General features: G+C 35.8%; 1 protein-coding gene across 5 annotated transcripts in view; it reads right to left on the bottom strand.

Moving 5' to 3' along the window:
• DNAJC24 (DnaJ heat shock protein family (Hsp40) member C24) overlaps positions 1–15,838 on the bottom strand; it is a 75,382-nt gene that overhangs the window by 6,774 nt on the left and 52,770 nt on the right. For all 5 annotated transcript variants that reach the window (XM_081544101.1, XM_081544102.1, XM_081544099.1 and 2 more), the window contains exon 3: positions 10,216–10,354. In XM_081544101.1, coding sequence (XP_081400227.1) covers positions 10,216–10,354 — 139 coding nt within the window. The remainder of the gene's footprint in view (positions 1–10,215; positions 10,355–15,838) is intronic.

Raw genomic sequence — 15,838 nt, 5'->3', positions numbered from 1 at the left:
TTTCTTTAGCTGTCTCACTAGTCTCTTACTCACTTGCTGAGAATGCTTCCTTTTGTTCCATTATGTGAATGCCTGCAATTTAATTATATTTAATAACTGCCTGTTCAAAATTTATTGGTGAGTTACACAATTTTAAAATAGATGAAAAGATTCTACAATATTTTGAACTCACCATGGTTTTCTATTAAGGTATGTCAAATATTATATCACTTCGTGTTTATTGGCTACCAACACTCTATTAAACTGTCCTAAAACTCAAAGATAAAGACTTTTGTGAAGTGACCAAGGGATGGTTCTTCCATCTTTGTATGTCCACTTAATAGCCTATCCAAAGTGTATCATTATGCAAAGTCATTTCTGAAGAAACCAATTTAATTTCCACATTCCATAGAAAGTTTACTTGGCCACAGGCTATTCAGTATTCTAAATTAAAGAGAAAATTTTTACCTAAAAGCCTCATGGATTTTATCACGTTTCAATTTTTTACTTGGAAGGACCAAGATAATTTACTAGAATGCAGAAATGAAACACTGTTTTAGAACTGAAGAATGGGAGCAACTGGTACTTAATAGGGCTTAGTTAGGGAGAAAACAGGTATAAATAATTTACAATCAAGTTGCCTATATTCCAGGGTATCTTACAGATAGATATTTTAAGTAATGCTGAAATCAGAGGAAATCAGACCAGAGGTGATGACAAGATGAATAAACCTTAATTGAACCTATCTTGGACATCTGTAATACATTAATTGTACAAAAAGACAGTCCATCCATAGGTATTCATTATGCCATTTTTATTTTAAAATAATTAATGAGATATAAGTGGCAAATATAACTGTTGAGCAAGTCAAGTTTGTATTGTTCTGCTTCTCTACAAGGAAGCCACTGTTATTATCACCTAGTTACTATTTCATGCGGGAACCCTTTCTGTTATTCCACCTACTCAAAAAAAGTGGCTTTTACATTTTTATTATTTTTTTAATTCTTTCTGCACAGGAACTTTACTAAGTACTTCTTAGTTGAGATGTCAGTTTAGACCATATCTGATGGTAAAGGGAAAGAAAATAAAACACAAAAATGGTTAGTACTTTACCCAAGGTCAGAGTTAAAAGGAGTCTTTAAAACATTCTCCTGTTCTATGGCCATCTAAACATTTATATATCGACCTGATTATTCAATACTATGTGCGCATAGTCCAAGTTTTGTGGGGATTCTGGTTTGAGAGGTCAGTATCTGAGACAAAGGAGAACACAGGCTTCCCCTGCAATCAAAGTAGTGCATTCCTATGAAAGCTTTTATAAGCCAAGGTGGGAAAAGCAAGAAGCAACTACCTCAAGACACATCTTCCTAATGGATGCACAAAATAATTCCAGGTAAACCACAGATGCTCAGAGATCCAGTTCAAAGCTATGGTGGCTTGGTGCTGAATGTACAATAATAGTTCCCAAAGGGGGAGGGGAACAGAGGTTGGCGGTGCCACTCTGGCTGCTCAGGGCTCAGGGTGCATGCTACCTCTATAAGGGGCTCACAGAAAAGCAAATTTGAAGATTATTTTCATTTTTCACCTTTTTTCATAAAAGTGAACATCCTCTTTATTTCCATTAAGTGAAGGTTTACTCTCATGAAAGCAAAATGGCATAAAGTGAATTTTTGAAAAGTGGAGGGTACCTGCAACTGTTTGATTTCCATATCATGAAATTTTACAGGCAAAACTATCCTGTGATGTTGGGCGTGGGAAAGTGAGCAGTGGTTGGAAGGAGTCACAGGGGCCTTCTGGGGGTGCTGGTTTGTTAGATGGATGTGTTTACTTTGAAAATTCATCAAGCTGTACACTTAGGAGTGATGCATTTCTCAGTATGTATGATATACTTCAATAAACTTTTAGGTAGTGTGTTAGGACTCTAATGGCTATATTTTAAAAATAGAAATAAGGAGAGAAAAATTAGGGGAAAGAAGTAAAGAGCTCCATAAGAAACTGTGTATCCTTTGAAAGGACCATAATCTAACACCTTCTGAAAAAGACTGGGGGGTGATTAAGTCAGGAAAACTGGATCCCTGGAGAACTGTATAATGAGCAGAGGGGGTACACACAAGGAAAAGGTGAATCTAAATGTGGGGGGGGGGTAGGGGTGGGAGGGAGGAGATCAGGATCTTTTGTTAAGAGGCAGGTGTCCAGGGAATGGGGCAACAGTACCCCCCCACCCCCCCACTAGGATTACAATGAAGGAGCACAAACAAATCAATGTTTTTTTTTTTCCTTTTTAAACAATGATCTCTGCTTGTCCACCATTGTAGTTGTAATTAGAAAACGTAATTCCTCCCTAGCCCTTAAAGTAACTCACTGGAACCCTGTAATTAGCTTTGATTATTATCTTCTAATCATGCATTGTATCTGCAAAAGATGTAAGTTTGTTTTCTTTTGAGTTTTACATATTATAAATATTTTTGCTCATTACAATGAAATATTGTAGTAGGTATCTGAAAATGTAAACCCTATCTCAAAGTTCTCCTTCATATAACACTACTAAAAATGTTGAGAAAACAGAAACTGACTTGGAAAGAGATTTAATTAAATAAACAGATCCGAGATTTTAATCTGGAATCTTAGCTACAATATGGTAATAACTTAAAAAAACAAAATAACAAACAGTCTTTTGGAAAGAAGACACATTGCCTGGCATTTGGTGAACTCTATCTTGAGTCCAGTGACAGACACTACGTGATTCCAAATTCTTTTGAAGTGAATGGGTTCAGCTTTTTCTAAGGTATATAGGAACATTAAGGTCTGTTCAAACCCAGTGCTGTGCTGACAAAGCTTAGGCAAATATGGAGACAAGAAAAACTTCCAGATTTACTTACATGTAGAAAACAGAGCACTATCATTAAATAGAGATTTCCTACCAATGTAATGATAAAATCAAATAATTTATGTGGTTAGTTGAAAAAGAATCTTTCAACCTTTAGAAGTATAGGCCCTTCTGACCTTGTGTTCTATTGGATTTGTCTGACAACAAGAAGTGAAAGAATTCTGTGGCTCCATTGTCTCAACAGTGGGATCTAAGAAAACACTGGCAGGACTCATCAGAGAGGTTTATGAGCCTGCAATTCAAAGAGATTAAAAGGAAAATCTACGGAGATTCTTTCACACTGAAGAATAACATTAAATAACTATTAGCAGCTTGGTTCAGTAAAGCTTACTAGAGCTCTCGCTGGGTCATTCACAACTTTCTAAAAGAGGAAAGGTTTTTTTCAGCTCCATTTGGGAATCAATAAATATTTCTTACTTCTTACAAGACAATGGAATTCCAGTCCTTTAAAACTTCCTCCTAATGATAGTAAAATTTCTAAAACAGCTCTTTGTTTGCTGCCTAAATAATTACACTTCCTAATCCCGGGAAACCTTTTCTAACTGTAGCTACAATTCAAATAAATAAGTAAAAATAAATAAATAACAGCAACAAAAAGCTACCAAGAAGAAGAATTTAACTTTATGGATGAGATATCTAAAAATCGCATTCAACCATTCAATCCACTACTGACCAAAAGATCCAGTCTAAATGTAACTCTGTCCCTACTATTCAAGTATGGGACTGCTGTGTGTTACTCAAGTGAGCAAGTCCCCAGAACACTCTTATTTAGCAATTAGTTTACTGTACTTATTTTTATGCCATTTAAAATACTTAAAAGTTTATTTAAAACTGACAGATGCCATCAAGTGTGTTAAATGCAAATAGCAGTATTTTCCTTTAGGTCTAAACTCAGTATCTTGCTGCTTTAAAACCAAATAATTTTAAACAATCACCTCCTTCTTAAAAATAATTTCACTTAAAAATCATTTTTCATATAGTAAATAACTTGAAGAAAATCTGTTTCTTGCCCTTAACAATCACTGTTCTTGGAACAGTCTCTGTCTTGGTAAGAGACTCAGAATCAGGCAATGTTTAACTTGAAACCTGCTCATTAAATCATAAAGCTCTATAATTCTTTCTCAGATGAAATTAAAGAGTCACAACTGCAAGGCTTTTGATACTGATGAAAAACTACACACTTGGGCCTTAATTATGGACTTGAACTACAGAGCTTTCATAAACTGAACGTATACCTAGTGCTAATGAAAGGTACCAAAGGAATCCGGAAACTGAATTTCATGTTTCACTACAGAAAGGTAGAAGACAGCAGCAGAATTAAGCCTGGCCTTTCACTCTGACCCTTAAATTGCCTCATTCCTAATTATTTGGAAATAAAACAGTAGGTTGTACACACCTATTCAAGACTTGGCAACCCAGCACAGTGATTAAAGTCAGAGAAGGGCTTTGAGTTTCCCCTCAATCAATGATTAGTTATGTGCCCTTTGTCAAATAACTCTGAGCCTCAGACTCCTTCTCTGGAAAACAGATATTAATATCTTCCTTACAAGGTTGTTAAGCAATGATTAAAAGACAATTACCATAGTTCTAGTGCTTAACAAATGGCAGCTATTTTAACTTATTATTAACTCAATGTTTGTGTTGACCTGTCTATAACAGAGCATAGGAAAATGATTCAACCGTTGCACAGTTTGGGGAGCCTCAGGTACCACAGTGTAGGATGGCAGCGACTTTTGACCTTGTCTGGATTTGTAACAGTATTAAGAAGTTTTATGTACTTTACTACCATCAGTACCATTAAAATTGATCCATTATTATCAAAGACATTGTCCAAATTATTATTTAGTCCTTCCAAAGCATCAAACAGAACTGAAAGATGGGAGCCATGGCGGGGGGGGGGGGGCAGGGAATCAAAATAATTTGTGGATTAAATTCAGAGGTCAGACATAATGACAGTAGATTAGAAAGTCAAGTAAGGCTTCTCCTGGGGGTGGGGGGCAGTGTGAGTGGAGACAGGACTAGAATTGTATCTTGAACAAAGAACACGCTGTGAGGCAGAAGAGGAGGGTGTTCTGAGTAACTACGAACAGCACAAGCAGACGCTTTTGGGAATCCCTAAATGGATGGGGAGAAGATTCATATCAGGTTTGCAATCGCTGATGAGGTTGGAAAGAGTAACTAGGGTCACACTTGAAAGCTTCTGTCCCATTTAAATTCCAGGTGAATAGGCTGTGTTAGGGAGAGGGTATAGTTATATAGGTTCTTTAGAGTAAGAATAAAGAAAGCTCAATCAATCAAAATGAAAATAACTATGGGAGAAAGCCAATTAGCAGCTATGGAAATAACCTAAGTGTATGTTATAATCTGGGCATGGACTGCTGTGGTAGCTATGAGAATAAAAAGATCACTTAGAGGAAAACAAAACAAAACACATTAAGGAAGAAATGCCAACATTCATTTTTAACTCACTGGTTATATACTGAGCAAACTAGAAGTAATCAGAGTGTAACATGAAACAAAGATTTCAAGTCTGAGGGTTGAAAACAAGCAATAGGAAAGGTAGGCCCAGCCTCGGTTTTGAGCCCATTGTTTTCAGTTGGGTCAATTACTCGAGTAGAAATTGGGAAAGAGGTTAAAGATGAGAAACAATTCCTAAAACCCTACATTTTCTCTGTAATTAAATTAGAACTTCCAGTTATGTCCAAGTATTACAGGAGTATAACTATAGTCTTGCCCAGAGGTTTCTATAGCATTATTTGAAACTAGCCAAATTTTTATTCAAGATCACTGAGAAATTACAAAAACAGTTATTTGTATTCAAATAAAAGTAACAATGTGAACAGTCGCCTTCTTGTCGCAAATAAGATGAAGCAAGGGGACCCTCACAGAAAGTTTTATCTATATTATCTTCTCTCTCTGAAGAAATGCCAGTCCCTAACTGTCTAGATGGATTTTCTGCATCATTTCACATACTTACTTTTCCAGAAAGAGTCACACACACAAAAAAAAACATGCCGGCTGATGCTTATCTTCAAGTTTTACCTGCAGCACATTTTTATAGCCAATTTTCAAATTCCTAAAATCAAATGGAGATACTGATATAACCATAAGTGGAACCTGACTAATACAAGTATTTTATAAGGGTCAGTTTTAGCAAATAATTTACACAAATATCTACTGGTCTTAGGTTATTATTCCAAACAGTTAACTCAAATTCGCATCATCTACATTTAAAAGTATTAATTCCCTTCTTATGGAGTTAATCAGTCTTTAGTGTTAACTTGATTTTCAGGGAGCATTCTTATTTCAAATTTAAGAAATTCCATGTTGATTCAGTTCTCTGGTGCATAGACGGTGGGGTTTTAAGGTATGTTCCTCATTTGGTCCAAGATTTATCTGCTTATCTCCCATTCTCAAATATTTATCCTAATAAACAGATGAAGTGAATTGTGTAACACCAGAAATGATTTTTTTCTACCTAGTAAGGAGAGTATAGCTGATTAGCTTCAAGTAAAGACACTAACTTTACAATGCCTGGCTTAATCCCCTTCAGAGCCCAGTTGTGTGATGTGAAGGCTCTACATCACTGAAATAATTCATCAACAGAGAACCAAGATGCATCTTAATATAAAATAATATACCACCAAGGATTCCAGACACAATCTGCTTTTTTTTCCCCAACATAATTTAATTTGACTGACTGCATCTAAATGAAGGTATGTTCCTCTTCAGATCATAGTGAAGTAACCTAAGCATAAGCTATGTCACTCTAGAGAGCCACCGGGGCATCAGAAACGTGTGTGACTCACGCTACAAAGCTACTGAATCACAATCCCTATTCTTTTCCTATGATACCCTTCTGACCTGCTTTTAAATATGCTTAATATATAAGAAAACTCCCTACAAGAATTATAGAGGTACAAAAATCTGTTCAACAGGTATTATCACGTGAACATTTTATAAATCCTAAAAGAGATTTTCCAAAGTGTTCACCTGGTTGTTGGAAGCGCAAAGACTAACCCTGAATAACTAACTACATGCCTTTCAAGGGAACATGGAAAGCAGTCTTTGGAAGCATACTTAAAAACAATAAGGTAAATATGTCCAACTGAAATTAATTGATTAAATTCACTAGTTAACACTGCTTTCAAAATGTGTAATATCTGGGAACTGAATATTACTCATCTTTTTTTTAGGTCTGCTTTTCTTCAGCCTGGCCAACACTGTCCTAAAATGTCAACCAAGAGTATAGAAGTAGAAATGATATGAGAAAAAATATAGGTAATTTTCTTTAGGTTATCTATCCCAGAGTTTTCCTTTTGATAATTTCTTTTGTGAAGCAAAGAGATATGGATTCCAAGGGCCCCTTTAAATGATCTTTTACAGAAATAAATGGTTGCAGGTAATATATGAGGCTTTCCTTACAAAAGAGCTCCAACTTTGAGCTGTTAAATACAAGAAAGTATTCAACATCAGCCAATAAAACACCTCTGCCTCCTTCCCAAGTACACAGAACTCAAATATATTTTATACTATACATTAGTGGAGGGCAGGAAACAAATATATTTAAAACACACCCTATGAAAAGAAAGTTCTACAATGAACTACATGCAAAAAGAGTCCTGTATAACAAAGCTATTTCCATGTCCCCATGATAACAAAGCTAGTTCCATGTCCCCAGGGGGTGACCCAGAAAAAAAGAGTGCTTTGACCTGGTTATAACAAATTCTCTCTCTCTTGGTAACTTATCCTGGTCTTCAGCAAATTATCACTCTCAAAGGTTTTCCTTCTACGAAATCTAAATCCTAAGTGTTAGAAGTTCAAGTTCATTTCCTTCTTTTGAGGAGGCATTTATTGAAGATGGGTCAAGAAGGAAAAATTAATGTTGGTATTGAAGAGAAATGACAATACAAAACTAAGTTTATTTGCAGTTTTAAAAACAGCTCTAGTATGAAAGGCTTAAAAACAGCAAGCTATATTTGGATAAGAACTCCTATTTCTTATCTAAACAGCAAGCCAATCTCACTTTAAAATTGAAACAAAGCATTTGCACTATGAGGAGCCTTTGGTAATAAAGGAAGTATTTAGTACTTGGATCTAGGGTACTAAAATGTCATAGAAATGTGTATTTCTGCTGTCATAGCATAGCTCACCCACCTTAAACACCTGCAAGCAAACAGACATTATATAAATTCCCAGAAGATCTGCTTATTTATCTGAATCAAGCTCAATCTCACTATATTTGGTTTGTCTGAACTTTGCTGTGACCTCATCAATGATTTACAAGAATCTCCTGTGATACAGTAGGCTAGAGTTGCTTCCATTAAAACCTCCAAACTCAGGACTCAATGCTAAAAAGAAATCCACATTTCCAAAGACTTCTCAAAGGCAATGGAGAAACACTTGAGGTTGTTATTTGTTCTTCCAAAATCTCTTCAACCCTACTTTATGTAATTCTACTGCTCATGTTTAACCCTGCTCTGTTTTTCTCTCCATTTCTAGTCTTCCCCACCCTATGCCCTAGAGCAAAAGAAAATATTTTTTTTTATTTCTGATCTCTCCCTATCTCTTCCTCTGTAGACAGCAGGTTTCTAGTCAGTTTCACAGATGGGTTCTTAACAGAACCGAGCTGTGGAGTAGCAAACATGCAGAGCGACAGAGCAAGTACATACTCTCCACTCCTTACAATACAGTTTTGTGGACCATCCTCACCTTAAGCATATCAGCACCCCAGAATAAAGACTGATAAACACGCACAAAGCATCATGAGACACTGTCATCCCCAGCAGAACTTGGTCACTTCAGAAACATAGTTAACTTCTCACACACTACACACTTAGGTTCATTAATTTCAACACTTTCATAGAAATTTTACTATGTGAACCAAGTTCAAAAAGGTGCATCTGTGTATAGAATTCACCCTCAAATGAAACCACTTCTACATTCCTTCTTCTGCCATAAGTACAAGCGTTTACAGAAGAAATACAACATTTCGAAGATGTGCATAAATATATTAGATAGAAGGAGGACCCAATATTCAAAGCATATTTGAAAATTAATCCAGATTCACTGTAAAGATATCTTTGTCAGTTTCTTAACATTTTTTAAAAAGTAAATACTAATCAGATGATCAGTATTATGAAAGTCACTATTAAGAACTAATACTCCAGTATGTAAGCAAATTGCTCATGAAGTCTTTACACAAAGGCATCACATATTGCCCATAAGAAAGACTCCCTCTGAAAATAGATACGGAAAACCTATATATATATATATATACACATATGTACATATATATATAACTGTATATATCTGTGTATATATATATATATAGTTGGCCTTAACCTGTAATGCTGTGTTTCAGGAATAAAGCCTTATTTCTCAAATCAAATTTTCATAACCATAGTAATAGGAGCCTTATGATCATTCTGCTAAGTTTGATAATGTGCCAGTGCAGACCATGGGAGAAGATTCAGTAAAATAAAGTACAGAGACATGAGCTTTTATCAACACATCTGAGTCAATGCTGAGCCTGGTGTGCTATGGCAGAGTGCAACTGAGTGTTTTCCCCACAGGCCGTGGCTGAGTATTGACTCCTCCCATTAGCATGTAGGGTGCATATTGAAGGTTCAGAGAGAAGGCTGGGGGACTCCTATCCCAAGGCCAGTGCTGAAAGACAGCCTATCACTTCATGTAACTGCAGTCCATGTGTGACAAACCTGACCTACATTTCTGCCTTTCTTTCTCACAAGAGCCTGTCACTGTTTTAAGAAGCTATTTTCTAAAATGCACAAAAGAAATGGCTTTTTAAAATTGCTTAGGAAATGTACATTCCTAAAATATCATTTATAGCAATCTTATAAGGAATATCGTTTATACAGGAGATAATCATAAAAACCTAGCCTAATATAAGCTCAGAGACAGGCAAGAGTAGTTTATGATGTTATCCTTTGTATTCTTCTTTAGATTGTCATTTATACAGTAGATAGTCCTAAAAGTATTACAATTAAATTTTTAATCAATACATAATTAAATTTAATAAAAAGGAAGTTTTTAAACATAAAAAACATACTCATTAGGAATGTGTAATTAAACATTTTTCATTAGTTATAAAAAGTAGCTTTCACAGCTTTACAAGAAGCCACATCCTAGTAGTTCTGTTAACTTCTCAATGGATACACAATAATCACTTCTAAGACTAGGGTATAATTAGAAACAATGATGGAAGGGAGGAGAAAGGAGGCAATAATAACTTGGCGTAAATGCTGGAATGCGCTCCCCAGGAGTGGCTGCAGACTGCACTTCACAGAGTTGCCAGTGTGCTGGGGCTCCTCACCACCAGTACCTACCATGTCGCTGCAGGTCATACTCTTTTTTTGTCTCTTCATTCCCTAGAATTTTCCATGCCTGGTCAATTTCAATGAACTTCTGTATACATTCCTCCACTGATCCTGCTGGTGCATCTGCACTCTGTTTATCTGGATGATACTGCCAATCAAAAATAAGGGCAGGTGATGAGTAGAGAGGGTTGGGGGAGGTAGGTTACCAAAAAAAATTTTCTAAATCTGAGCCGTAGTTAAGAGAGATGGTAATGAGAAGATGAAAACTAAGATGCCAAGCAACGAGACTACAGTGTTGGGCACAAGAGACAACTGCCAGGTTAATTAGAGCACTGGAGTAGCTATAAATCCACTGGTGACATGATCTGTCACAACGTGCAAAGACAGCATTTTCTGGATAATTTGCTGATGGAATCACTGGTCTCATGGACAATTTACCTAGAGAGGATGACTAACACAAACAAAAATAGGTACATGCAGACGAGCAGGACATGACAGAGGAAGAGTGCAAACTCCGCAGAGTATGAAGCTCTCCTCATAAAATGTGCTTGGCTGGAAATATCATCACCATGCACTACAAGCTTTTCTTTTGAAATCACACAAATATACTTTTTTAAATAAAACACTTCTCACCTTCTGGTTCGGCCCTGAAGATTTTACAGTTATAAATCCCCAAACACAAATTTTTCTTGAAAAATGGTTGTTTTAGGCTAAATTTGTAGGAAACAGCTTTAAAGAACTCAACAAAACATTTAAATACAAATTAATTCATTAGTAAATCTTTCTTACATTTGTTTTCACTGCTGATGATCCTCACTAGCAGAGCAAAAGCTACTGTGGTATTTGGTTGCCCAGAAGAACTAGTGAACATCATGCATGCTGGGACAAAGATTATTAGAGCAAAGAGAATCAAGTTTCCATTTTTCCTTTGGCTATTTCTCTTCCTCACTCCCTATGTCCAAATCTATCAGCTATCCATATTTAAATATTTAAGCTAATTAATATAATGACTAAAGAAAAGGAAGCTAAGGCTTATTGTTTCATCTTTTTTAGGCCATGATTTATTAAATGATCCTCGTAAAAGTTATTCCCACACTGAAGTTTAATCAATCTTTAAAGTTAGGATATTAAATAATGTACCAAAGCCAAAATAGAGTTGGCTATATTAAGATCTCTAGCAAACCCTTCTCACACTACATAAAGACGATCTGTATATATAACAAGTCTGGTATGAATCAATGTTATTTCATGCAACATGCTCAAATACACCACTAGCACACATTTAAGATATACTTACATGTGAAATCTCAATCTCAGTATGCCATAAACTTTGAGTAAGGCCCTAGAGAAATCCCTTAATCTAGCAGCTCTGTCATGTAAGTACAGACTAAAATACAGGTAATTTCTAATAGGCCGCTAGAAAAACCAATAGTGGTTGGTACAATGAACAGAAAACATTGGACCTAATCATTTACCAACTTGACGAAGAAAGTCCTACAAAAACAAGGCTCCCCAACACTAAAAGCTATCACTAAATTTTGAGTCATATATCAGTTCTGTGAGAGTCAAAGCACAGTTCATTTTCACTAATTTAGTATTTTCCTGACTACTATTTTAAATAAGTAATTCATTATCTACTATTTTAAATAAGTAATTCATGATCTGAAGCTTTTTAGATCTATTCTTTTGTGCCAATAGAATGGAATTAATCTTACACTGTGATACAGACAATTAAAAATGACATTTATAGCAACTGGACTGTTACAGTTATTGGACTGAGGTGCTAAAAGCCCCAGTCCAATCTGCTTTGATAGCAAGTTCCAGAACAAAAATGAAGGTCTAAAAAAGACAATACATTTTGTGATAATGGCCCGCAAGGATACCAGGTCCTAATCCCTAATTCCTGTATATGTTATCTTATTTGGAAAAGGGGTCTTTGCAAATGTGATTAAGTTAAACATTAGGGAGATTATCCTGAACTGCCCAGGTAGGTCTTAAGTATAATCATAGTGTTTTTGTAAGAAAGAGGCAGAGGGAGATTTGACACACAGAGGGAAAGGGAAAGGTGGTATGAAGACTATGCAGAGAAAAACTTTAAATACTGGCCTTAAAGACTGGAGTCATGAGGCCACAAGCAGTCACCAAATGCTAAAACAGACAAGGAACAGACTCTCCCTCTGGAGATTCTAAAGGAATGGTGGCCCTGCCAACACCCTGACTGCCCCAATTACACTGATTTTGGACTTTTAGCCTCCAGAATTGTGAAACAATAAATTTCTGCTGTTTTACTTTTTTATAATCTACTTCTTTATTGAAGGATAATTGCTTTACAGAGTTTTGTTGTTTTCTGTCAAACCTCAACATGAATCAGCCATAGGTATACATATGTCCCCTCCCCCCTCAGCCTCCCTCCCATCTCCCGCCCCTCTAGATGGATACAGAGCTCCTGTTTGAGTTTCCTGAGCCATACAGAAAATTCCCATTGGTATCTATTTTACATGTAGCAATGTAAATTTCCATGTTACTTTCTCCATACATTTCACCTCTCGTCCCCTCTCCCCATGTCCATAAGTCTGTTCTCTATGTCTGTTTCTCCACTGCTGCCCTGTAAATAAATTCTTCAGTTCCATTTTTCTAGATTCCATATATATGCGTTAGAATATGATATTTATCTTTCTCTTTCTGACTCACTTCACTCTATATAATAGGTTCTAGGTTCATCCACCTCATCAGAACTGACTCAAATGCATTCCTTCTTATGGCTGAGTAATATTCCATTGTGTATATGTACCATATCTTCTTTATCCATTCATCTGTCCATAGCCATCGAAGTTGCTTCCATGTTCTAGCTACTGTAAATAGTGCTGCAATGAACAATGGGATACATGTGTCTTTTTCAATTTTGGTTTCCTCAGGGTATATGCCTAGGAGTAGGATTGCTGGGTCATATGGTGGTTTTATTCCTAGTTTTTAAGCAACCTCCATACCGTCTTCCATGGTGGCTGTATCAATTTACATTCCCACCAACAGTGCAAGAACGTTCCCTTTTGTCCACACCCTCTCCAGCATTTATTGTTTGTAGACTTTTTGATGATGGCCATTCTGACTGGTGTGAGGTGATATCTCATTGTAGTCTTGATTTGCATTTCTAGAATAAATAGTGATGTTGAGCATCTTTTCATGTGTTAGCCATCTGGTATGTCTTCTTTGGAGAAATGTCTGTTTAGGTATTTTTCCCACTTTTTGATTGGGTTGTTTGTTCTTCTGGCATTGAGTTGTATGAGCTGCTTGTATATTTTGGAAATTAATCCTTTGTCAGTTGCTTCATATGCTATTATTTTCTCCCATTCTGAGGGTTGTCTTTTCACCTTGCTTATAGTTTCCTTTGCTGTGCAAAAGCTTTTAAGTTTAATCAAGTCCCACTTGTTTACTTTTGTTTTTATTTCCATTACTCTAGGAGGTGGGTCATAGAGGATCTTGTTTTGATTTATGTCACTGAGTGTTCTGCCTATGTTTTCCTCTAATAGTTTTATAGTTTCTGGTCTTACATTTAGGTCTTTAATCCATTGTGAGTTTATCTTTGTGTGTGGTGTTAGGACGTGTTTTAATTTCACTATTTTACATGTAGCTGTCCACACCCAGCACCATTTATTGAAGAGGCTGTCTTTGCCCCATTGTATATTCTTGCCTCCTTTGTCAAAAATAAGGTACCATATGTGTATGGGTTAATTTCTGGGCTTTCTATCTTGTTCCATTGGTCTATATTTCTGTTTTTGTGCCAGTACCATACTGTCTTGATGACTGTAACTTTGTAGTATAATCTGAGGTCAGGAAGGTTGATTCCTCCAGCTCCATTCTTCTTTCTCAAGACTGCTTTGGCTATTTGGGGTCTTTTGTGTTTCCATATGAATTGTGAAATTTTTTGTTCTAGTTCTGTGAAAAATGCCATTGATAATTTGATAGGGATCGCATTGAATCTGTACACTTCATTTGGTAGTATAGTCATTTTCACAATATTGATTCTTCCTACCCATAAATATGGAATATCTCTTCATCTGTTAATGTCGTCTTTGATATCTTTAATTAGTGTCATAATTTTCTGTGAACAGTTCTTTTGTCTCTTTAGGTAAGTTTATTCCTAGATATTTAATTTTTTTTTTTTTTTTGCAATGGTGAATGGGATTGATTCCTTAATTTCTCTTTCTGATTTTTCATTGTTAGTATACAGAAATGCAAGTGATTTCTGTGTATTGATTTTGTATCCTGTAACTTTGCTAAATTCACTGATTAGCTCTAGTAACTTTCTGATACTATCTTTAGGGTTTTCTATGTACAGTATCATATCATCTGCAAACAGTGAGAGCTTTACTTCTTTTCCAATCAGATTCCTTTTATTTCTTTTTCTTCTCTGATTGCTGTAGCTAGGACTTCCAGAATTAGGTTGAATAATAGTGGTGAAAGTGGACACCCTTGTCTTGTTCCTGATCTTAGGAGGAATGCTTTCAGTTTTTCACCATTGAGAATAATGTTGGCTGTAGGCTTATCATATATGGCCTTTACTATGTTGAGGTAGATTCCTTCTATGCCCATTTTTTGAAGAATTTTAATCATAAATGGATGCTGAATTTTGTCAAAGGCTTTTTCTGCATCTGTTGAGATTATCATATGATTTTTATCTTTCAATTGTTAATACAGTGTATCACACTGATTAATTTGGATATATTGAAGAATCCTTGCATTCCTGGAATAAACCCAACTTGATCATGGTGTATGAGCTTTTAGATGTGTTGCTGAATTCTGTTAGCTAAAATTTTGTTGAGGATTTCTGCATCTATGTTCATCAGTGATACTGGCCTGTAGTTTTCTTTTTCATCTTGTCTTTGTCTGGTTTGGGTATGAGGGTGATGGTACCCTCGTAGAATGAATTTGGAAGTGTTCCTTCCTCTGCAATTTTTTGAAAGAGTTTTAGAAGGACAGGCATTAGCTCTTTAAATGTTTGATAGAATTCTCCTGTGAAGCCATCTGGTCCCGGGCTTTTGTTTTTTGGCAGGTTTTTGATCACAGCTTCAATTTCAGTGCTAGTAACTGGGTTGTTCATAATTTCTATTTCTTCCTGTCTTTCTTTCAGTCTTGGAAGATTGAACTTTTCTAAGAATCTGTCCATTTCTTCCAGGTTATCCATTTTACTGCCATATAGTTGTTTATAATAGTCTCTTATAATCCTTTGTATTTCTGCATTGTTTGTTGTAACCTCTCCTTTTTCATTTCTAATTTTGCTGATTTGATTCTTCTCTCTTTTTTCTTGATGAGTCAGGCTAAAGGCTTGTCAATTTTGTTTATCTTCTCAAAGAACCAGCTTTTAGTTTTATTAATCTTTACTACTGTTTCTTTCATTTCTTTTTCATTTATTTCTGCTCAGACCTTTATGATTTCTTTCCTTCTACTAATTTTGGTTTATTTTTTGTTCTTCTTTTTCCAGTTGTTTTAGGTGTAAAGTTAGGTTTTCTATTCTGTTTTTCTTATTTCTTGGAGGTAGGATTGTATTGCTATAAACTCCCCTCTGAGTACTGTTTTTGCTGCATCCCAAAGGTTTTGAGTTGTCATATTTTCATTGTCATTTGTATCTAGAAAA

The sequence above is a fragment of the Giraffa tippelskirchi genome, chromosome 11 (assembly GCF_054371585.1).
Source record: "Giraffa tippelskirchi isolate mGirTip1 chromosome 11, T2T-mGirTip1v1.2.pri, whole genome shotgun sequence".
Taxonomy (NCBI): domain Eukaryota; kingdom Metazoa; phylum Chordata; class Mammalia; order Artiodactyla; family Giraffidae; genus Giraffa; species Giraffa tippelskirchi.
Note: the sequence above shows the minus strand (reverse complement) of the source record. Positions and strands in the feature narration are given on the sequence as shown.